This window comes from Lissotriton vulgaris, chromosome 7 (genome assembly GCF_964263255.1).
Source record: "Lissotriton vulgaris chromosome 7, aLisVul1.2, whole genome shotgun sequence".
Taxonomy (NCBI): Eukaryota; Metazoa; Chordata; class Amphibia; order Caudata; family Salamandridae; genus Lissotriton; species Lissotriton vulgaris.
The window spans coordinates 477,018,525-477,043,804 of record NC_141695.1 but is presented as its reverse complement, the minus strand read 5'-3'; the positions used below and the strand labels follow the sequence as shown (position 1 = coordinate 477,043,804).

Here is a 25,280-nt window from a genome sequence, read left to right as displayed (position 1 = left end):
ACTGGTCTGCATAGCAGCTAGCTCCAGCTGTGTCCTTGATCTCACAAAAAGTGGTATGCTTGCCATGTGTGCTAATTTGGATAGGAGCTACCTCACAAAATCTCAATACCTCACATAGACGTCAATTTAGTAAGGATTATTTGTTAAGTTATCTAATAAAGTGTTTGACTTAAGCTTCACCCAGTAATGCAAATGTCTACATACTGAGGAACAATCTAATTTAAGAAAACAGAATCATGATCACTTAAATTGAGGTATAAAAACATATGGCCTTTTTCTTGAGTTCTTTGACACCTCAGAAATGGTGTCAGCCTAGCCATGTGCACTTATGTGCCGAGGACCTGACTGTAAAGCTCTTTCAGTCTCCCACCAGAGATCAGTCTAGTCATCCTCACTTCCTATAGAGACACTGGTTCATGAGGTCACCTCCTTCCAACAAAAAGGGATGGTTAAGCATTTTATGATAATTGCAGAGGAGGTTGCTCCACAGCTCTTGTTGTCTTGAACTAAGGGGTATTCTGGCCCAATGGACTGGTCTGCACAATCTCTTTCATCCCACAAAAAAAGTGCCAATTTAGCTGTGTGTGCTGATGGGCAGAAAGGCTGGCTTCAAGCTGTCTCTGATTCAGATAATGGTTCACTGCTACCAAATGCACTGCTCTAAAGGTGGGGAACTCCTGCAGTATTCTCCAACTAACATAGTGGGTCAACCCAGCCATGTGTGCTGATCTGTAGAGGGGCTGACTCGGGAGCTCTTTCTGCAATACTCAAATGGTCAGTCCACCTAAGTAAAATAGTCTGCCTCGCAGATGGTGGCAGAGCTCTTTACTTTAAACAAAAGTATAGTCTAAGCAGGTGTATTGGCACTGGTTCCTGTGGTCTCCCCTATCTTATCAACAGATTCAGTTTTTCCAGGTGTGATGATCTGCAGAGGAGTTAACCCCAATAGCTCTTCTGTCTCATACAACTGGGTCAGTCTTGGCATGTACATTGGTCTGACAAGGAGCTGGGTCCTGCAGGCTTGCCATGTTTTCTACTTTGCACACTGGCTAGATCTAGACCTCTCTCTCTTTCTATCTTGCATAAAGGGCATAGTTTAGATTTGTTGCCTGGTTTACAAATGGTCTAGCTCCTGCAGTCTCCTCCACCTCACAAAGAAGTATAGGTGCTGTCTCCCTTAGGCATTTTCCATCTGACAAAACTAGTTTTTTGTACTGAGTTGCAGAGGAGCCGGCGGTAGCATAAAAGAGTGAGAGCCACAAATGTAACCCGGTTTGTGTCGGACTTGCAGCACATATTATCGAGCAAGAGCAACACAAATCTTAAGTCAGATTTTGAAGCCATGCAAAGCCACTCTAAGTGGCATTGAGTGGCTCCATAAATCTGGAGTAATGTAAAGCAGTGCAAATTGCTGCCTTGGGTTACTCTGTCTTGGGTAAATGTTACATTGGCATTGTGTGGGTGTTCTGACACAAATCCAGTGGCTGTTTGATGCATTCCCAGAATTACAAGACCTTATGAACCTGGGAATGCGACAAAAAGATACATCTCCCGAGAAGAGGCATAACAAGGATAAATATTTGTATTCCTCCTTGTTACTTCCTCTTTCTATTTATTCTGCCTTCTTCAGCACACACAGTAAGAGGACAAATCCTCTCAGGATTGTTTTTGTGCAGAAAGGCGTCCCCTCCTGCACAAAAACAATCCTGCCTACCACACGGGCAGCCTTGCACCATGGTGGAAGGATGCTTTGTGTTGGCGCTAGGCTGCCAAAATGGCACCAGTGAAAAGGAAAAGGAGAAGAATGCACTGTATTGGATAAATACTGGACATACCTGCCCTTTCCCTGTGATGCAGGGAGTGGAACAAGGTGACTTGCTTGGCTGCCATGCACCACAAAATCCAGAATTTGGCTCTGAGTGTTTTGATGCCAGGTCAGAAGCATGTGGATGCTGTAATTGGTGTCTTGTTCCAGGTCAGCAGTCTCTGAGAAAAAAACCTGTATTGCAATTACAGGGTCATGAAATATGCAACAATGAGTGAGTTGTGGTAGGTGAACACTATGTGAGTAAATCTGTATTCTATATGGTGACCAGCATATTTGAGCATAAGTGCCTTAAGATGGGTTTACAGTGTCTAAGCATGTGGGGTACATTCCAGTATGGGTCATACAGCATCCAGTAATGGGTCTGTTGATGCAAAGTCAGCAGTGTGCAACCACACAAGCAGATTTACATATAGCTGCTCTTTCTCTAAAGTGGTCTTGTGGGCAAAAATCAAAGGGCTAGAATGAAACCCATATGTGTATCAGTGGCAGTTCAGGCTGAACTGGTCCAACGGAGCAGGAACAAGGCAATTTACTGTCTTTGGTTAGTATCCATTTAGATTTGATGTCAGTATTGGGTTTTATCTTTGAGAGAGTAGCCAAACCAAATTAATACAAGTAATCTGTTTAGGGTACAATTAGTATTAGTTTCAAGTGGTATCAAACAACATTAGAGGCAAGAACACTTCCAAAACCAGCTTAGGCACAGAAAGAAAAATGTAGTGAGCAAAAAAATCACAAAGATGATTAAAATTTGAAGAAGATGAATTTTAAGCCGGCACCACATCTTCAACGTCAGAAACCAAATGATTGGCCAGGAACTCACCATCCTACTCAACACCTCTATCAACCCTGCAACATTTCTCAGCACCTGGAAACACGCCGTAGACAGACAACTATTAAAAAAAACTCAACTGACCCAAGTGAACCCTCCAACTACCAGCCAAGGTACAAGAAGAAAACATTAACAATCCACTCATGACACACCTGGAGCAGAACCAGCTACTCGACTCCTCCAAATCCAGGTACCCCAGCAATCACAGCACAGAAACTGCCCTGATGGTAGCCACCAACGACATCCAATATCCTCCTTGAGTCTGGAGAACCAGCACCTATAATCCTCCGTGACCTCTTGGCAGCCTTCAACACAGTATCCCACCACACACTGATCAAAACACTTCACCACATCGGCATCTAAGGAGACGCACTTAGATGGATCGCTTCTATCCTCACCGGAAGAACCCAGAGAATCCACCTCTCACCTTTCACCTCTGAACCCAAGGAGATCACCTGCGGTGTCCCCCAGGGCTAATCCCTTAGCCCCATGATCTCCAACACATATATGACCCTGCTGGCCAACATCATCAGATCCCTCAGTCTAAACATAATTTCCTGCGCAGACATCACCCAACTCATCCTCTCACTTACTGATGATCCCACCAACACCACAACCAACTTCCACAGATGCATAACAAACATCGCCAACTGGATGAAGAACAACCGTTTTCAGCTGGACACAGACAAGATGGAAGTACTGATGTTTGGCAACAGCAGCAACAGATGTAACGACTTCTGGTTGCCATCAGACCTAGGACCCTCACCCACTTCCTACGACGATGCCAGAATCCTCGGAATCATCATTGATAACAAGCTCTTCATGAAATTACAGATCAACACCATCTTTTCCGCATGCTTCCTAAGATCTTCAAATGGCTACCCCTACAAATGAGATGTACTCTGGCACAAGCCCTAATCACCACCTGACTGGACTATGGCAATGCCCTCTATGTAGGAATTGCCACACACCTTCTACAGAGACTTCAGACCACACATAATGCCACAGCCAGACTCATCTTTGGCCTTCCCCGATGAACCCAAATCACACCCCACCTTAGGAAACTCCACTGGCTCCCCATACAAAGGAGATGCCAATTCCAGCTGCTGACCCACGCACACAAGGCTCTACAGAACCAAAGACCCGTCTACGTTAACCACCATCAGAACTCCTACCAACCATCAAGAAGACTATGCTACGCCTCCCTTTCACTCACCCATACTTCCCACATTTACCAAAGCAGAAATGGAGGATGCTCCTTCTCCCACATCACAGCAAAGACCTGGAACAGCCTCCCCATGCACCTCCAGACCATCACCTCACTTCTGGAATTCCAAATGGCCCTCAAGACCTGGCTGTTCGAATAAGCCTCCGGGGTCTACAAGTGCCTGGATACCCTATTGGGTGATTAGAAGTGCTTTATAAATCCAGATTGATAGATTGATTGATAAGGGAAAACACACCATGAAAACAATCTCAAAATGCAAGTGACGGTTTTAGTTTGACTGAGACCTAGGTGCAATTTTAAACTATCTAGCAGCAAACAAGTGGAGGAAGGCTAAATTATGCAGATCATACCCATCAAAGTTTTTACATTGAAACTTAAATATATTTCTGATTCTCAAAGTCCTCCAGAAGAGAAAGGCCTTTCTACTTCCCGACGGGGGCCTCTTCAAGTTAGATGTATCATTGACCAGTTCTAACAAAAACCTTCATTTGTGATGCCAAAATCTCTCAATGCGATAAATCAGGATTTTAAAGTCACTGAGTTCAGTTCACCAGTGGGTGAAGTGTCACCTTATCTCAATCCAAGTATTTACCTTTCAAATTAAGCAGTTTTTTTGTTCTCAAAATCCTTCAGCTGGGCAAAGCTGAAAGTAGTGATTCACATTACTCAATGAGGCTGGATAAGTTCACCTCAAAGTCCCGCTGATGCCTTTTTCATCACAACAAAAGTCTCCAAATAGGACATGCCCTTTGAATTCTTGCCCATTTTGGTCTGTTATTGGCCCTTGGAACATAATGTAACCTTATTTGGGAATAACATATTCATTTTCAAGACTCAACATGATGACTATTGACCAGGACTCCTGCAATCTTCCAAAACATTTGAAAGGGTTTTGGGCTTTAGATTAGGCCTTGGAGGAGTTCAGAGAGTTTTACCCCACGGAATTCTGCAAAGTGCTTTAAAAATTCTGCTGCGCTCTGTGAAATTCTGCCAGCGACAGAGCCTGTTAAGTCACACTGCTGGCACAGATTTTTAGCGGTGAGAGTTTGTCCCATGCTACAAAATCAGTGCCAACAGCAGTACACATCACACCAGAGGGCGCTGCTGCTTTCTGCTGTTTGAGTAGACATTCTACTAGAGCTGCAGCTTGCTCAACATGAGCAGCAGCTTCCTCAATGCGAACAGCACATTTCTCAACGTGAGCGGTCATGACCTGCCGTGACCGCCCATGTTGAGAAATCTCACTGCGAGGAGGTCTTGCGAGTTATTTTTTCTTACAAGCGCTCACCAACTTAACGTTGGTGAGTCACTTGAGAGAAAAATCTCTGCTCCGCATCACTTCACATGGAACTCTGGGCTCCGCATGGAGGTCAGAGTGGGCGAAACTCCGCAAACTCCGCCAGTGGAGCGGAATTCTTCACCCACTCCTACATCAAAGTAAACAAAGATGTCAAAAGTCTTGAATGTAGAACTGCAAAAGGAAAGATAAGCAACCCTGAAGAGAACTTGGAAATTCTTGGGGTTTAACCTTACAAACTCTGTCAGTGATTGAAGTTGGGCCAATTGCCCAGCTTAAACGTCCAGATCTCAACTGATCTGGCTAGATATCAAGGACACTATTGTATAGATCTGATTGATTAATTTAATAAATAATATTTTAACATGCCTGCTGGACATTTTCCAGGCTATTCCGACATGTTCCTTGTCACAGAGGTCGAGGTACAGCAAAAGTTGGTGGTGAACTATATCTAGGCAGAAAGGGGAGCTATAACTAACAAGAATATTCGAATGGCCTTTATATAAAGAGGAGGGTTTGCATGCCTAGACATTCTGAAGTACTATTACACAGCAAAGTTATGGGTTAGAATCGAATGATCATCAAGAGAAAGAGAAAACAATGACTCCACATAGAGCAGGTGTTAGCAGGCTGGTCTCTCTGGGACACCTCTTGGCTACAGAGAGAATCATATCCATGAAACCTTTATATCGCTGTAATCACCAGACCCCCACATGCAGTATAGACCTAATTAGCAGTGGGAGCTGGTCTCACTACACCCCTCTCTCCCATTACACGGATTCATTACAATCCATAATTCTCACCAGGAGGCCTACTGGTTTAAAAAGTTGAGGCCAAGGGAGTGGAGTGGTGTGGCTCACTGGTTAGAGGCGGCAGACCCGAGAGCAGAGAACGGCCCGGGACCAGGGTTCGATTCCCGACGCGGCAGGGTCTTGGTGCCTACTCCAACCAGAGATCACACTCGGCAACTCTGGGCATTAGCTTGCCTCATCTCCACACCGGCCCCTCACAAACGCTGGGGATGCCTGGTTTCACCTTGGAGACTCCCAGGAGGGACTATCTCACATGGAAAGCCAGGACGGGTTCCCCAGCGGTCTATAGCGCTACGAGGCCTGCAGTGCGGGTAGAAGTGCGCTTTACAAGACACACACAATTTCAATTTCAAGGGAGTACTTAATTGTAAGAAATATGTTTGACAAAGGTCAAATTACGTTTATAAGAAAACATTGAACGAATTTGATAGTCTACAATATGCACAAACTAGGCATTGGACAATGTAGACCCACCATAAATAATCAGCGATAAGCTCACTAAATTCCTGTGAAAAACAACTAGCAATTTATGATATCATGAAAGGGATCATTTCAAGGCTATATACCATAGCAAATGAAACTTGAAATCTAATAAAGCGGAGATACCGAACACAATCTGGGAAAATTGATATTTTAAAAGATGTGGGAGCGGATGATGGGCAGTATACTCATTTATTTCTGAAAAATTCACCACTGTAAGTCTGAATACAGAATTCTGATGCACTGGTACCTTACCCCCAGTATACTAAGGCAAACCTATTCAGAAGCTTCAGACCACTGCTAAAGATGAAGAAAAAAGGAAGCCGCAATTATGTGCATATGGTAGGACTGTGATTCGATTCAGACTTTTGGGAAACAAGGTCCTCAGTCATGTAGAAGAAAGTGCAAGAGAATTCAATTCATAGAGACCCAGAAAAGATCTTGCTGTAGGCAGAAGAACCAGGAAGGGCGAGATTTTAGAAAACCCTTGTGTACAACCTCCTGTGCTTTTACCTAGAGACTTATTGCAGCATACTGGAAAAAGAAAGAAGCCTCAACTTGAACACAATGGTTCTCCTTTCTATGGCTGTTTATAGTGCTAAGGAGAATCACACACAACATGGAGGGCAGGAGCACACAATTGGACAAAACCTGGAACACCGTGGTGGACTCCCTAACATTGATGGTCCAGAAGAGAGAATATCCTTTCATACAATGGGTGCTGGAGTTGCTCAAAACAAGAAGTGTGCAGGTTTGTAAGATGTTCAGGGAACCTTACACTGGACCAAAGGTAGTAACACGCACGAGTGACATTTTATGAAAAGGAAGGAAGATAAAGGGGGGCATAGTTGTTGGATATTGTTTAATCCCTGTTGATATTTTTAAAAATAAGGTACACAGATGTAGACACAACTGATGGAAGCGCACAGCTTCATTGGGTATCAACCGGCGACTACGTATTCTTGATAAATCTGAACTGTGCCTTTTTATACAAAATGTGCACAATATGCAAACTGTGTTGTGTTTATGACTGAAAATGCTAATAAAAGAAATTATTGAAGATGTTCAGGGATGGAATGGCAGTAGATAAGTTATGAAGATTCTTTCTTCTTTAATGGTTTTCCCACCTTCACCTACCCCAAAGTATGCTGTCTGGGTAAATAGGAGCCTATTGGCTGGGAAGGATCTGGTTTATTTATTTATTGAGTGTTTTAAATAGCGCAGACATGACCCTGAGTGGGGTATCAGAGCGCTTTACATTGGTATATCTATCAACAATTATGTTACCAAGTCATCAGTAGTTAAACACTATTTGCGAAAACTATTATGCTTACAAAAAAACCAACATAAAATACCAAAAACATATATACAGTACCCCAAAGAGGTTAATGTTCGGTGAGAGATAGCATGCATATGATCATGGTGGATCAATGATAATGACGAGTCTGTTGCGATTATGGTAGGTATTTACACATGTAAAAAGATTTGGTTTCCTTTTTGAATGCAGAGATGGACGAAGTTCTTCTAATGTTAGGGGCGAGAGCATTCCAAATTCTAGGTGCTGCACCAGAGAAAGCTCGGTCATAGCTTTGATATACAAGGGTGAAACAACCCTGGTGACTGATCACTAATAGATAGGTCACAGTTCCCTAATGGGGCGTTTCATTTAATCATCTCTGTTCAAAGGTAACAGAATGTTGTATAAAAGTATATTATATATAGGGATCCCAGTTTTCTGTTTTTACTGATTTTTTACAGATAAATGCAGACTGAAAACACTGTTTCCTGTTTCTTTTTTTTTAAGCAGAAAAATATGAAAAAATGTGCCTCAGTGGGTGACTCTATGCTGTTTTTCATGATTTCCAGAACAACTGCTGAGCAGATAGACAGCAAGGGAAGTTATAAAACAGGTTTAGGGTTCCCTAACACAGGTCATATGATAAAATATATTTCTATTATAATACTGATATTTACCTATGGGTGTAGTGTTTTGCTATATTTGGCTGCCTAACTTGCTAAAACGCGTAAGGCAGCAAAGTATGAGTGCATGTTTATCAGTGAAATAAATGTGGAAATATAACATTTTACTACTCTATTTATGCAGACAACAGAAAATAAATATAGGTAAATACCAATTAAGATGGCCAAACAATAAATATGGATAAATATAGGTGGAAATGTAAAGATACAAAAATACATTAAACTGAGAGACTTAATTATATATCATGGTGGCTGAATGGAGCCATACACTTAGACCATTAAAAAATCAAACTACGAAGCCATGACTGGCTGAATGTAAAACTCTGCTGCAGATGGGAATTATTTTTTCACCATAGTGTGAGAAAAAATTACTCTGATGCAAACACAGAAGGTGTTGATAGGTTGATAGAGGTTAAAAACTGGATGAGTCTGAACCACCTACAACTAAATGGCGCAAAATCTGAAATAATGACTTTCGGTCAAGCCAGTGTACACTGGTCCCAGGACTGGTGGCCCCCGGAAATGGGGGAATGTCCGGTCCCAAAAGAATCCGTCCGCAATCTTGGAATCTACATGGATTATGAGTTATCCATGAAGGACCATGTGAACCACACTGTTGGAACCTGCTTTGGAATCATGCGAAGCCTCCGCAGAGCTTTCAAATAAATACCAAAAGAAGCACGCAAAGTTCTAGTTCAGGGCCTCATTATAAATAGGCTAGATTACTGCAATTCCATCCTGCTTGCCATAAATGAGTGCCACATAAAGAGACTGCAAGTTGTTCAAAATACTGCTGCTCGTCTGATTTTGGGACTCCCAAAACGATCCCCTTCCCTTCCTAGCCTAAAAAATCTACACTGGCTCCCCATAAAAAAGAGAGTCATTTTTAAAACCATGTGTCTGGTACACAAACATATGCATGGCACTGGACCTAAATACTGGAACCAAAAATTGACTTGGTACCAGCCCGGACGAGAACTGAGATCTAGCTATAAGTTCCAACTCACGCCATCTAGAGTACAAACAGTCAGGAATGGGGGACGTGCTTTTTCCCATATGGCACCTCTCCTATGGAACAAACTTCCTCTGAATATCCGCGCAACGATCGAGCACATGAGGTTCCGAAAACTGTTGAAAACATGGCTTTTCAGCTAGGTCTTGCCTTTCGCAGGATCTCTCTCCTTTTACTCTGCGATTGTCCGCATGCGCCATGAGACTCCCTCACGGGATGTGATATGTTCTGCGCAATACAAATTTCCAGACTAGACTAGACTAGACTAGACTTCCTTTTAATAAATAATGTTGGGTGATTAGGAAAGAGCATCCCTCATTTCCTGAGATTATTCTTTTCATCATTGTAACATGCAGCAAACATAGCACGTCACTTCACATTGACTGAACGTTTGTGGCATTTGAGCCCACGTCTTTCACTTTTTTCAGTTCTCTGGGGCAATCTTCACTTTCCAGTGGCACCTCTCCCTAGTAGATCCCTACTTTAGTATTGCTGCAGGAGCACTGCAGGATTCATCCACTTGAAGCCAGAGCCCCACAGAGATGAGCAAGTGTCCTCCCACTTTAAACACAACTGTATGTGCTCAATGATTAGAGCGGCAGACCCTGATGCAGAGGTCTAGCCCGGGACCAGGGTTCAATTCCCCGCCTCGGCGGGTCTTGGGCTCAAAATTCCACGGACCTGATAATTCTCGCCTTGGTGCCTATTCCAATCATGGAGTCCCACTCTGCAACTCTATTCAATAGCTTGCTTAATCTCCACAAAGGCCCCCACAACGCTAAGGATACCTGGCCTCCACCTTGTGGGAGCCCAGGAGTGGACGCCTCACAGGGAAATTTCTTGTCAGTATCAAGGACCCCCTGATATGGATAGTACTCCTGGGTCAGGGACAACAATTTTTATGTAGAGGCATATACCCAGGCAGACTTTCAAGGCAAAAGCTGGCTATTTAGGAAAGCCAGGATGGGTTCCACAGCGGTATTCGTACAAGTGCCTTGAGACCCTTGCGGGTGAGTAGTGCGCTATACAAGTATCAATTTACATTTACAATTTACATTTATATCTTCCAGTTGGTGGGACGACTGGGGGAGTCACATAACTGGGATACCGTTTTTATTAGGGGAAGTGGGGGAAAGCTGGCTAGGAGGAAATTTGTGGATCCCAGCAGATTCAGGTGATTTTCCTCACGGAAATGCCAAGCCAGGTCCTCCCTAGACTGGAAACAAGCATCCTAGGACCAGTTTCGAAGTTTCACCCCACTTCAACCAGGAAAACTTGATTCCAGTGGCATGGAAGCAAGCTATCCTGGTTGAAGAGGGGTGAAACCCCGAAACCAGTCCCAGGATGTTTGTTTCTGCTCGACAGTGCCTGCATTGATTCACTAATTTAGAAGACCTGTGTTTAGATTGCATTTGCGCTTCATTTGTCTGCTTGTTACTGTGGGCACACCATTGCTTCTGCGCCCCGCTACCCACCACAATATATAAATATATAAGTCTGCCTCCCCAACCCGGTTTGCACTTCCCTCTTAGCCGCCATTACTACAGTTGTTGTTGTTGTGCCCGGAGCCCGCCCCCTACACCACGCACCCGCCTCCCAGCTGATCCTCCCTCGCCCCTCCCCTTCCACTATCCATTTATGTCACATGCTATTGCCCGCAGCGTCCACGCGCAGCAGTCGCGCCCCATTCGTGCCGAAGGTGCGCCAAAGGTAAGCCCGTCTACGCCCGTCCGCGCCTGGACCTCGCCCAGCGCCAGACCCCCTGGCCCCCATCCCACCCACCCCACCCGCATTACATACGACGCCTCTACCCTCTCAGCCCTAAACCCCGGTCGACTCCCCAACTGCACCCAAGCCGCTCCTGGACACACCCATGGACCCCTCACATGCCACTCCTGCACGTATGACAGCACCAAGACCAACTCCTCTTCCACTAACACCAAACAGAGATCTGACCCCAACCACCTAAAATGCATCCTGCTCAACACCCGCTCGGTCCACAGACACGCCATCGACCTTTGGAATCTACTAGACACCATCTCTCCGGACGTCGCCTTCCTAACAGAAACATGGATGAACGCCTCCTCAGCCCCAGACATCACCATTGCCATCCCAGAAGGCTACAAGATCATCCGTAAGGACCACACCCAGCAAACAGGAGGAGGCATCGCCATCGTCCATAAGAATTCCATCCGCATCTCAACCAGCTCAGACGTCAACCTTGCTAACGCCGAACACCTTCACTTCCAGATCCACACCGACCCCAAGACCACACTCAGAGGCACCCTCCTCTACAGGCCACCAGGACCCCGTGCACAATTCAGTGAAGACATCACTGACTTTATCACCCCACACGCCCTCCCCTCCGAGGACTACATTCTATTGGGAGACCTCAACTTCCACCTGGAAAAGAGCAACGACAGCAACGCCACCACCCTTCTGGACAATCTCGCCAACCTCGGACTCAAACAACTTGTTAATACCCCCACTCACCACGCAGGTCACACACTCGACCCTATCTTCACCTCCAGCAAACATATTTCCTTCAGTCACACCACAGTTCTCCATTGGACGGACCACAGATGCGTTCACTTTGTCAACAAAAAGGCCACAACCCACAACCATCCTCAACCTACTCTGCGAAGAAACTGGAACAAAATCCCCATTGACCAGATCTCCTCATCGCTTCTTCAAAACCCCCCTGCCCACTCTACGAACCCCAACCAAGCAGCCATTAACCTCACTCAATGGCTAACAAACAGCGCCGACAACCTAGCACCTCTGAAAAAACGTCAAATCAAACTAGGCAGCAAAAACGCCCCCTGGTTCAACGATGATCTTAAGAAATCCAAGAAACTCTGTCGCTCACTTGAGAAGGCCTGGAAAAAAGACCCAAACACCAGCACCAGGGACGCCTTCAAAAACGCCACCCGCATACACCACCAACTGATCCGGACTGCCAAGAAAGCCGCATTCAAAGACCGACTAGACAACAACGCCCACAACAACAAGGAATTATTCAACATCGTCAAAGAGTTTACCAACCCTACTGCCAACTCCAACGACATCACTCCCTCTCAAACACTTTGCGACTCCCTAGCTTCGTTTTTCCACGACAAAATCGCAGACATCCACAACAGCTTTGACAACCAACCCGGAGACCAACCCACCCAACCTTCTGCCGTACCTTCACCCCCCTTGAACATCCTTAATAATTGGAACCCTATATCCACTGAGTTAACCATCCGCCTGATGAACTCCATCCACTCAGGATCCCCAACAGACCCTTGCCCTCACCATATCTTCAACAAAGCAGACTCCATCATAGCACCACACCTCCGAGACGTCATCAACTGCTCCCTCAACTCCGCCACCTTCCCGGAAAGCTGGAAACACGCCGAACTCAGCGCCCTTCTGAAAAAACCTACAACTGACCCCACCAAACTCAAAAACTACCGCCCCATCTCGCTCCTTCCTTTCCCGGCCAAAGTCATTGAGAAAGCTATCAACAACCAGCTCCCCGCCTTCCTCGAAACCAACAAATCCCACGACTCTTCACAGTCCGGCTTCCGAGCCAAACACAGCACTGAGACCGCACTCATCGCAGCAACAGACGACATTCGAACTCTACTGGACAATGGAGACACAGTAGCCCTCATCCTCCTCGTCCTCTCCGCAGCCTTCGACACAGTCTGTCATAGCACCCTGTTACAACGCCTCAGAAACATCGGAATCCAAGGAAAAGCACTGGAATGGATCACCTCGTTCCTTACCGGAAGAACTCAGAGAGTCCGCCTCCCACCATTCACGTCAGAGGCCACTGAAGTCATTTGCGGCATGCCACAAGGATATTCACTCAGCCCCACCCTCTTCAACGTATACATGAGCCCCCTCGCGACCATCGCACGCCAACACAACCTCAACATCATCTCCTACGCCGATGACACTCAACTGATCCTCTCACTCACCAACGACCCTGACACCGCCAAAACCAACCTACATGAAGGAATGAAAGAATTTGCCGAGTGGATGAAGCACAGCCGTCTGAAACTGAATTCAGACAAAACAGAAGTCCTTATCTTAGGCACCTCCCCCTCCGCCTGGGACGACTCTTGGTGGCCTTGGAAAAGCACCCATCCCGACAGACCACGCACGGAACCTGGGCGTCATCCTGGACTCATCACTCTCGATGACCAAACAAGTCAATGCCGTCTCATCATCTTGCTTCAACATTCTTCGCATGCTCAAAAAGACATTTCACTGGATCCCCACCGAAACTAGAAAAACAGTCACCCACGCACTGGTTACAAGCCGCCTGGACTACGGAAACACCCTATACGCCGGTACCACCGCAAAACTTCCGAAAAAACTCCAACGCATCCAGAACGCATCAGCTAGACTCATACTAGACATCCCGCGTAAAGACCACATTTCTGGTCACCTGAAAGACCTCCACTGGCTCCCCATCAATAAGAGGATAACATTCTGCCTCCTAACCCACGCACACAAAGCACTCTACGAACTTGAACCCGAATGCCTCAACACACGACTTTCCTTCTACACCCACTCCCGCTAGTTACGCTCAACCAACCAAGCCCTGGCTGCTGTTCCTCGCATCAACAAAACCACCACGGGAGGAAGATCCTTCTCCTACCTAGCGGCCAAAACCTGGAACTCACTTCCCATTCACCTTCGCCTCACTCAACACCACCTAGCATTCAGAAAGCAACTTAAAACATGGATATTCGACATGTAATCCCCCCTTCTTCAAGCGCCTTGAGACCCTCTGGGTATGTAGCGCGCTATATAAATTATTGAATTGAATTGAATTGAATTTCCGGTTCAGGGAGGACCTGATTTGCATACGGCTGGGTTCAAACTGGAATGCCATGGTGAGCAAAAGAACAATGGATTTAGGCCCAGATCTCTGTACTGGGGTGAATGTATGACATTGTTCTACATTCTGTCCATCAATTGTTGTTTTTGCATTTGTCACCCCGAGTGGGACGGGTATGCCCAGACGTGCATCCCGTGCTCTCCATGCCACTGGAATCAAGCTATTCTGGCTGAAGAGGGGTGAAACCTTGAAACCGGTCCTAAGATGCTTGTTTCCCGTCCAGGGAGGACCTGGCTTGGCAGTTCGAGCTCGACAGCTCCATGAGGCACAGGGTCAAAACTGATTTGCATATGGCCAGGTCTAAACTGGGGTGGCATGGTGAGCAAAAGAATGATTTATTGAACCCAGATCTCTTGACTGGGGGAGAGTGTTTTGATTTGTTCTGCATTCCGTCCATCAATTGTGTGTCTTTTGATTTCTCGCCCTAAGTGCGCCAGGTATGCCCATACATGAGTCCTGGGCTCACTGTGCCTCTGGAATCAAACTATCCTGGCTGAAGGGGGGTGAAACCCCGAAACCTGTCCCAGGATGTTTGTTTCTGGTCCAGGGAGGACCTGGCTAGGCAGTTCGGACTGGACTGTTCCCATGGGGCACAGGGTCAAGACTGATTTGCAGATGGCCAGGTCTACACTGGGATGGCATGGTGAGCAAAGGAATGATGGATTTAACCCTGATCTCTTGTATAGGGGTGAATGTTTTGATTTGTTCTGCGTTCCGTCCATCAATTGTCTGTCTTTTGCTTTCTCGCCCTAAGTGTGCCAGAATGCCCAGACGTGGGTCCTGGGCATAGTGTGCCTCAGGAATCAAGCTATCCTGGTTGAAGAGGGGTGAAACCCCAAAACCAGTCCTAGGCTGCTTGTTTCCAGTCGTGGGAGGACCTGGCTTGGCAGTTTGGGCTGGACTGTTCCCATGAGGCACAGGGTCAAGACTGACTTGCATATGGCCAGGTCTAAACTTGGGTGGCATGGTGAGCAAAAGAATGATGAATTTAACCCAGATCTCTTGACTGGGGGTGAATGTTTTGATTTTTTCTGCATTCCGTCCATCAATTGTGTTTCTTTTGCTTTCTTGCCCTGTGTATTCTTTCCAGACATAGACCCAAAAGAGGTCTAAATGCGAGGTTAGAAATTTGACTCGATTTCCTTTTCTTATTTAATGCATGCTTGCATATTGTGTGTCCTGGAATCTGAAAGACAAAAATCATTTAAGACGCTTGGGCAGCTGCCTATTTAAAATGACTGAAATTCCTCTTCATGCACTTGTTATCAGTTTAAATTTTTAAAACGATTTGTCATGTGAATGTTGTAAACTTCATTTAAAGAGCCATATTGAATAACCCCACCTATTCTGTTTGTACGTCAGTGGAAGTAACCTTCATAAACCAAAAAACAAGAACTTGGTATATAATTAAACGTCTACATTTGTATGCACTTTTACTTCAGTGTCATATACTGCCTTCTATTATGCGTTATGTGACTTTCAAAAATCTCTTTTTCAGGTTAGATCGCCTTATTGGAACATCAATTCCAAGTAGATTATAATCATGTTACTGTTTTTCTGTAATTAATTTGCACCATTCTGTGACAAAATCACTGAGAGATTCCAGAATAATTATTTTTCTTTTAAGGAGCAACTGTGCGCCAAACCTGTTTCTTTTCAGTTTTACCTCTAGGTACGGACACGCTTCTTAACTTGGCCGCCCTTACTGACTTGAGTGGGATCCTGAAACGAGTGACTGGCAGCATTGGAGGAGGCGACTCGAAGCAACCCTTACTGGACTTAGTGAGCAGCCTGGCAGGCAAGTGAATAGTATTTAACGTCATGGCTCATCTTTGTATTCACTCGCGTTTGCTGCTGTGGCAGAGTCTCCGGCTGTCAGTCTTGTTGCAGAACACATGCTGTATTTTGAGATGCCTGGTGGTTTGGCGTGCCTTTTATTTCAGAAATGGCTCCCGCCCCCGCCAACAAGAGTGGAGTACTTTCAGTAATCAAAAATACTTGGTAGGCCACTGTGTCATGGCGGCCTGCTTGAAATGTGTTTTTTTGGTTTAAAAACGAAGGGCCTCATTTATGAGGCCGTGCGTCACTTTTACGCCGCTGGTTTACTTTTTGTGAAGCACCAGCAGCGTAAAAAATGTGCCTTGTTGCACCAAATTTACAAAGTGACGCATCTAGGTAGATGCGTCACTTTGTAAATCCCAGCGCTACATTATACCTGCACCAGGTATAATGTATGCAGGGGGGTGTTCTGACGCAATAAAAAGGTCATAGAAGTGACGCAGTGAAATCTATAAGATTTCACTGCGCCACTTCTAGGACGCAAATGCGTCAATTTCTTACTCCTGCCTCACACCTGGCGTAAGTCTGACGCAGGCCCTTTCACATGAGGCTTGCCCCATGTGATTGGGCACATTGCTGGAGTTGCGTAATTTTTGTGACTCACTCCAGCAATGCGTCACTTTTGCTCCATGCAGATACGTCAGAAATACTGACGTATCTGTAACTCCTTGCACAATGATGCGTCATACTGTAAATATGACGCATCATTGGTGTCGCAAGGAGGGCGCAATGAAAAGTGATGCATCCCTTTTTTGATGCAGCGATGCGTCACTTTTCTTAAATGAGGCCCTAAAATACAGAAGTGTCCTTGTTAAATAAAATACCAGATGCACCTCATGTGCAGTAAGTATTATCCCTCTACGACTGGGACAATGTTTTTTGTTTTCCTGCCTAAAATCTGTTTTGCCTTGCATGGCTAACCTTGACGAGAAATTTGCATGTTAAAAAGCCCACTCTAAATAGGGTGAGCCTTTTGACATTCACCCACCCACTTAATATTCCGTTTCACAGATTTCAGCTTCATTGTTTCTTTGTGTCTCTTTTTAGGTCGAGTATTCAAGACCTCTTGTTATACCTTAGTATATATTTATATGTGTATGCACTTTGTGGGCTCTTGAGATCAGCCCTAGGACTTGTCTGCTTCTGCTTAGGGACTTTTCTTTCTGTTCAACTGCCTCTATTCAACTGTCTTGAGGGAAAACAACCAGTAGAGGTCAGCAAAATTCCAGAATTGCGTTCTGCTTGTTCAACTGCCTCTATTCAACTGTCTTTGATAGAGAACGACCAGTAGAGGTCAGTCAAATACTAGAATTACTTTAGAATTCTCTAGATTTCAGTCCATAGAAATTGTCTTCCATGAGCACCCATAGACAATAATTTTTTTTTCAAATCTTGTAGTCTCAGTGATATGACCACCTAAGGCCCTGATTTTATATTACAAACCGAGCTTTGGACTATACAATTTCCCGCTGAAAGACAATATTTTTCTCTAGGTGTTACCATACCTGGCGTGTCATGGAGTTTGGTGCTTATTTTCACTCCATGTTAAAGAACATTAGATGTTTCAGCACCCAGGCTAATGTCCTGCATAGCCAAATACATATTAGGTCCCAAAGGCGAGACCAATTGCATTGCAAATGCTTGTTTTATCAAGGTTGTTCTGATGTTTTTCCTGAGTTTTTGCCTTTCCCAATGCTTTCTCAAACCTCTTCCACTTATCACTTTCTCAACTGCTGAGTAGAAATTCAACTTAATGCTGTTTATTTCTATAATTCCTGTGTTTCTACAATTGACTGGTGTGTGACACCACTCGTTACTTCTCGATCGCCATGAATTCAATAAGACCCATGCAGGATGTAATACCCAAAGTTGTGCAACCGAAAGTTATGGATAACAGTAGTTGATTAGGTCAAAGCGTATATTAACGGAATTTAATTGAACTGCATTCTGAACATTCACATAATTATAAAAAATAAGGAAAAGAAACAAGAAGGGATTAATTAGGTCAACAAAAAGGTAGGCTTTTGTAGCTTTTCAGAAGACTAAAAAAGATGGAATGCTCTTGATATAAAGGGGGGATTGTGTGGATGGAGCACAGGCATATCCAAAAGACCTAGGGCCAGATTTATCTAAATGTCACACAAAGCAGCGTGGCAAGACAACTGAGATTGCAGGAATGTGCCAAATTCACTAAGATATGACCCACTCAGGCTCTCTCCCTGCACACTGAGTGCTGCCTAGTGCCAATGCAGGCACTCTTCTGGATTGTGCAAGGTGTACCTTCCTGCATCACAACAATCCTGCCAGCAAGGCAGGCACCATTGAACAATTGTGCAAGGGTGTGTTTTGTTGGCCTTTGAGGCATTCTCCTCTTCTACATGTGCTGCAGAATGCAGCACTCATAGAAAGAGGAAATAACTAGGAGAAATTAAGATATTTGACTTCATTACACCTCCGTTGGGAAGGCACACCATTCTGACATATTCCCAGGTTTACAAGTCTTTGTAAATCTGGGAATGCCCAAAATCCATGGGTGGATGCATGGGAATGCCCATGCTCCATCCATGGAATGCATTTTCCACACAGAGTGATACAAGGCAGCCATGTGCGCTGTCTAGCTTTATTCTGGATTAACTAAGCCATGCAAAGGTACTCAAGGTGGCTTTCCGTAGCTTAGTAAATCTCACTTAAGTCCTTGCGTCACCCTGTAAGACAAAAGGGCAGCGCAAGAGGTTAGTAAATTTGGCCCCTGGAGTATTTGACACAAGAAAACATGAACCTAGGGATAGTGCCACCATAGCTCTAGCAAGGAACAAGTATAAATTATCTTTTAAAAAAAAGAAAGCATATCCTCAAAGAGGAAACTTGGAAAAGCCTGATTAAAACTTGTAGAGAGGGACGTCAAGGGTTTTAGGTATATTATTAAATAGAGGTGGAAAGTGGATGTTACGAGTAATGGTTTGGGAGCAATGACAGCGTAGATAGTTGGACCAATCATTTAAAATATATATATTCCTTTCAGCATGACCAGTACAATGCTCAGGAAGATGATCCCCATATGCCTCCCATTGACATATGTTTTACTGTTTAATCTCTTCCAGCCCCTGTAGAAAGGCCCTGGCTTCTGATGGATTCCCAATGGAGTTATATAAGGAAAACATCACTTTGTAGGCCCCCATGATCAACAAGTTTTGGAACACTGTGACTATTCACAAGATTCCTACTTCTTGATAGCTCACTGGTATAGTTCCCATATTTAAGAAAGGCAATAGACATGAATGCTCCTGCTAATGGCCAATATCTCTGTTGGATTCAGTAGTAATTCCTGGGTTCATCAGTTTGGGAAGTAGCGGCTCCTGGAGGGAGTGCTGTGGGGTGGTAAGGCGGGGAAGGGGGTAATAAACTCCGGATTAAGGCTGAACAGAGTTCAGTAAAAAATAAATAAATAAAACGAATTACATTGCGTGCTGTATCGCGGTTTGGCTTTGCAGCACGCGCAATGTGATTTGTTTTATTTATTTATTTAGTTACTGAACTCCATTCGGCCTTGATCCGGAGTTTACTACCCCCCACCCTGCCCCTCCCCTGCCCCCCCCCCCCACCCCCCCCACAGCACTTCCTCCAGGAGCCGCTACTGAGTCTGGGGACATCAATATGGTGAAATATGGATTTAGAGAAGGTTTGAGGTAAGCCTGTGGAGAACTTGTGGAGTTTCACTCCACAGAATTCTGCAGAGTTGCCAAGCAACTCCGAGAGATTCCGGTTGTTCCACGAGTGTGTGGAGTATACTGGTGTTGTTAGTGACTCTATCGTAGTATGAAATTCTAGGTCTGGGCATGAAATTCCTGTCCGCTTTTCCCACTCTGCGCATCACACAGAGAGTTTTTCCCTCGCTCGCCAATGCTAAGTTGGGGAGAGCAAGCAAGGAAAATTTAAATCCAGACCACCTCCCAGGGGGATTTCTCAATGGGGCGGCTGGGGATGGTCACTACCACTCACGTTGAGAAACTTTCCATTCACAATGAAGAAGCTGCCACTTGAGTAGAACATCTACTCCAGCTGTAGAAAGAAGCACTACCTTTTTGCTCAGCACGTGGCGCCATTCGTTCTGATTTTACAGCGTGGAACACTGCGAACTCCGTCCAGACCTATAAAATACCTACAGAAAGTAGACTGCAGGCTGCAGTTTGGCTCTATGGAACAGATTCAACCCCAGGCCTAATACGTACAAGTAGACGTAGTAGATGTAGGAGGCCTGCAGCCAGCTGTGGCCACTGCAGATAGGAGCACTGAGGCGGAGGTTCAGGCTGGGGGGAGTTCGAGAGAACCACAAGTAAAAATTAAATAAATAAATAATTTTCTCTTGTGGCCATCTCTCAAAATCGCCCCCCAGTCGGCCACACTGCTCTTACCTGCAGCAGCCGCTGCTGCTGGTTGACAATGCAGTTGATGTTGGCCTCACTTGCCTGGTGTAGTACCATTGAGTTGGGTAACAATAACCATCAGTTAATTAGTGCCAAGACGTCCCTTTGGGGGTGAATGTGTGCTTTACCAATACACGTTCTGTTATGACATGGTGGCAAGGGAGCTCATGGTGACCTCAGCGCTGGCGGGCTCAGTTGGTGGCACGTGGGTCCTGTGAAGCAACTGGTTCTGTCCAAATGCTGTGGACCTGGGAGCTCAATGTGTGGTGGCAGGGGAACTGAGGCCGCTGTAAGCAACTCACTGGACTTCCGTCACGTCATGTTTAAGCTAAAGAACAAGCATAATCGCTTGCAAAAATGCCCCAATAGAATCGCAAACTAAATACCAAAGCGCAGTATATATGGATGACAGGCGAGCACGCAGGTAAATTTTACTTCTCTGGCGGCTGGCGGTGCTTTTGCTAAACTCCGCAGGGCATCGAGTGTCAAAACTCTACGAACTCTGGTGGCGGAGCAAAGTTCACCACCCACCTCTATTTTGAGACCACAACACTAGGTACTAAATTTGAGGTTACTGATCGAAAAGTATACAATAGCAAAAAGTGGTCGCTCTTCGATTCATGGATCCATGTAGTGCTTTTGATCATGTAAATTGCTCTAAATTGTGCATATTTTTGCTGAGATTGGTTTGACCCAGCCTTTGATCGATTTCTTACTTGCGCTACATTGGTGGTGTCAGTTAAAGATAGGTATAATACAGAGGGAGAGTGCACGAATACCTTTGGGTTGTGTCGTGGCATCAGATGTGGTTGTTGCTTGGCATCGATTTTTACCGCTGAGATACCTTGATATTATCAATGTTTATCTCAAAAGTGGTAAAAATCCTGCGAAATGCATGAATTTCGCTGAAAAATCAGTGATATTCATGCATTATCGTGACAATGCTCTTAGCCATGTTATCCACCTTCCATTGGATAACATAGCTAAGAACTGCTTTTGGCAGGTGTTAGCTTTTGGAGATATTCACGCTTATCGCGAATATTTCCAAAAGTAGATAATAGGAGATACCGATGTTAGCGACTGTTTCCAGTCGCTAACATCTTGGCACGCCCACTTTGCATGTCATTAGCGATAATTATCGCTGACATGCAAAGTGGGCCCCAATATGATCGCTATCTCCTTAAAGCTGTCACTAACTGGTGTTAGCGACAGCTAGGTAATAGGGAGATAAAAAAATTATCGCAGCTTTAGCGGGAAAAATTCCCGCTAAAGCGGCGATAAGGTCCTTGGTTATATGCCCCTTTGTCCTGCTTATGAACAACGTAGACATTGAAATCAATATATCTTAAGCCCAGTATATAGTGTGTGGGCAACAAAGTATCAAGGTCAGATCCATATCCATCACAGGAAATTTTATTACATGGATAACTGAATTTCCCTACCTTGGAATGACCTTTGACTCTAGAAATAGTTTTTTACCCCGTGTTAGAAATTGGGGGGCATATTTATAAGTCCCTTGCGCTGCAGGTGCGTCAGTTTTTGTTACGCTCTGGTGTCGCAAGAGCCTGCTCCATATTTACCAGGCAGCATTAAGCCACTTTTTTGGTTGAATGCTGCTGTAAATATTGTTCCCTTTAACGCATTTTTCTGCATTAAAGGGACATGCAATGGGTGTTGCTTGGGTATCCCCATCAACATCCAAGGATTTTTGACACTGCCCCAGATTTACGAGAAATCTTAACTCTGAGGAAGAGCCAAAAACGTACACCTTCCAGGGGGGGGAGGGGGGGAGGGTGTATGGGAGCACCACAAGAAGAAATATCTTTATTTCTCCTCGTTATTCCTTTTTCTATGTGTGCTCTGTTTTGCAGCACACATAGAAAAAGTAAAAAGCCTCTTGAGATTGTTATTCATTGATATACTTTATTCAAAAGCATAAAAAATATCCATAAACGCAACATTTAAAAACAAACAGGATTGTACAGTACTTATCAAATATTAATATAAAACAGCTGCTGTTGGTTAAAAAAGGATAGAATGGGATTCTTATGTCATTTGATAATCAGTTATCAGCAGGTATTTATACATGTATGAGTATCCTAGTAAAATATAACTAGATACCCATTTTGCAAAAGCACCATAGGAATCAAAGATTCCCTAGAAGCAATTTGTAAGGTACCTAAGAAGTCTCTGTATCTGGTGGCGCAGTGGATTAATGTGTCCACTGTAGGGGCCTGTGTTAGACCTCATGGTCACAGGTTTTAATCCTGGCGGGGCCACTCAGCCTTTCATCTATCTGAGGTCGATAAAACAAGTTCCATTGAGTTGGGTAACAATATACATCTGTTATTCAGCGCCTTGAGACCTTCGGGTGATACGTGCGCTTTACAAATGTATATGTTATGTTATATAAGTGACATATACATTTGTACAGATTTCATCATATAACAAATTTTTACAGTACCTTATCATTCCACAATCACATAAGTGGACTTATTCTACATTGCAGCCAATGCAAAAATGAGAAAAAACAATACAAGCTAAAGGACCTTGCCCTCATGTCCATCCACCTAATAAAGTCCGGACGGGCAGTGGACTAGTCAGAAATATGAGTACGTAAATAATATCCAACCATACACTAAAATGATCGAAAGAAAAAATCTATAAATAAATATTATTACACATTCTCAATAAAAAATAGAGAATGTATGACGTTACAATGCATACATTCACAACGCATACCATTACAACAAAACTTTTACAACGCAAGATCCATTGCAACACATGCTATTAAAACGCATGCCATTACAACGCAGGTGCTATTAGAATGCATGCGATTACAACGTAAGTATGGGTAGGTATTTATTTTATTTTAATCAATGGGAATGTAATAGTAGTGTAAGTGTTGGATAGTGTAGTGGTTAAAATTACTATTCTAACTCCAGGTGGGGTGTAATAGTAGGGTGAGTGTTGGATAGTGTAGGGGTTAAAATTACTATTCTAACTCCAGGGGGGGGAGTGTAATATTAGGGTAAGTGTTGGATAGTGTAGGGGTTAAAATTACTATTCTAACTCTAGGGGGGTGTAATAGCAGGGCAAGTCTTGGATAGTGTAGGGGTTTAATTAAAATAAACTATATTAAAATTAAATTAAATTAAATTTAAAAAAAATTAAATTTAATAAAATGACTAAAGAAATTGTAAGTAAATTAAATAAAAATTACAATAATATAAATTACATTAAATACGTACCCATACTTACGTTATAATGGCATGCGTTGTGATAGCATCTGCATTGTATTGGCATGCGTTGTAATAGCATGCGTTGTAATGGATCTTGCGTTGTAAAAGTTTTGTTGTAATGGTAGTGCGTTGGTGTGCCCGCGTTGTGATGGCTGTTTCACAAAATAGATCCATACAGTGCAATGAACTTTACAAGTCCTTGACTAGATTCCTTCATTTGTGTATATTGTATTCCCTCGAAGTAGAACATGGAACATATGTCCTATTCTGATGAAATTAATAAAATAGACTTTCTAGTGTAAAACACTGCCCATAAAAAGGATGACAATCTACAACAAATCTATAATGTGGGCAATGATTGCAGATATAAATAGGCCGGACGGCATTGTATAAAACGTAGAGGTTTAATAACTGGTAGAATATATCTATTCCTTGAATCACTATAAAACCTACAAAAAAGAACCACATGCATTGTATCCTGGGGTATCATGTTATGGCAGGGGCAACTGATTGGATTTGTTGACCAGTCATTAATTTTTGGAAAGCTAACTACTCTATGGAATATATCTAATCTTAGGCGGGTCAAAAGAAATCTATGTCTACCATTTAATGCTGTTTTGAGGTAGGGTTGCATACTAAAAGTGGGTAAAATAAGCTGTGTTTTAATACACTAGGTTTGTGGGTTTCAATTAGCAATCAGAGGTTTTCTAGATGTGTCATCCCTTCCTCTTTTAATATCTTTCTACTGATTTTGGACAGTGTTTCTGGACTTTCAAAGTATTCAGGGAATCCTAAATCAATAAAGAAACGTAGCACATAAGATAACCATGACATTTTTAGATGTGAACTTAGTTTGAGACAATCCTCAATAATGGCTTGGTTAAGCACTGAATATTCCGAGGTCCAGATCTTGTACCAAAGAAGAATTGGTTGCAGTTTAATTTTGTCTGTAATGTGTTGTATCCCCTATTCAGCATGACATACGTAAACTGATGTGCTTCTTGGTATGACAAATAGACATTTAAGAAATTCATTTTCTAAAGTTTGGATATCTGTGCATTTTCTATATCCTCACAAACCTGCCACATATGTGGCTATGCTAAGACACTTAGGGGAATATTATCAAGGGCCTATAGCCACTTTAGCAGCACTTTTTTGCTGCTAATGCAGCGATAATATCATCGCCCTATTAGCAAGCTGCAGTTAACGGGCCTTAGCGCAAGTTTTTTGGCTATAGTGGGGGGCCATTTTTTTTAAATCTCAAAGCACGTTAGCAATATTTATCACTAATTACATTCAAAGTAGTCATTCCTGTGCAAAAAGTCAAGCAAACACCACTACTACATATTATCAAGGGGCTCCTTCAAATTCTGAAGAGCCAAAAAACTGTCTCTAACTGCAATTAGAGC

General features: G+C 43.9%; 1 protein-coding gene across 1 annotated transcript in view; it reads left to right on the top strand.

Moving 5' to 3' along the window:
- Window positions 1–25,280, top strand: part of LOC147701910 (cytosolic phospholipase A2 gamma-like) — a 749,579-nt gene that overhangs the window by 489,574 nt on the left and 234,725 nt on the right. The window contains exon 11 of the mRNA XM_086928722.1: window positions 16,027–16,164. Within this exon, the coding sequence (XP_086784848.1) occupies window positions 16,027–16,164 (138 nt within the window). The remainder of the gene's footprint in view (window positions 1–16,026; window positions 16,165–25,280) is intronic.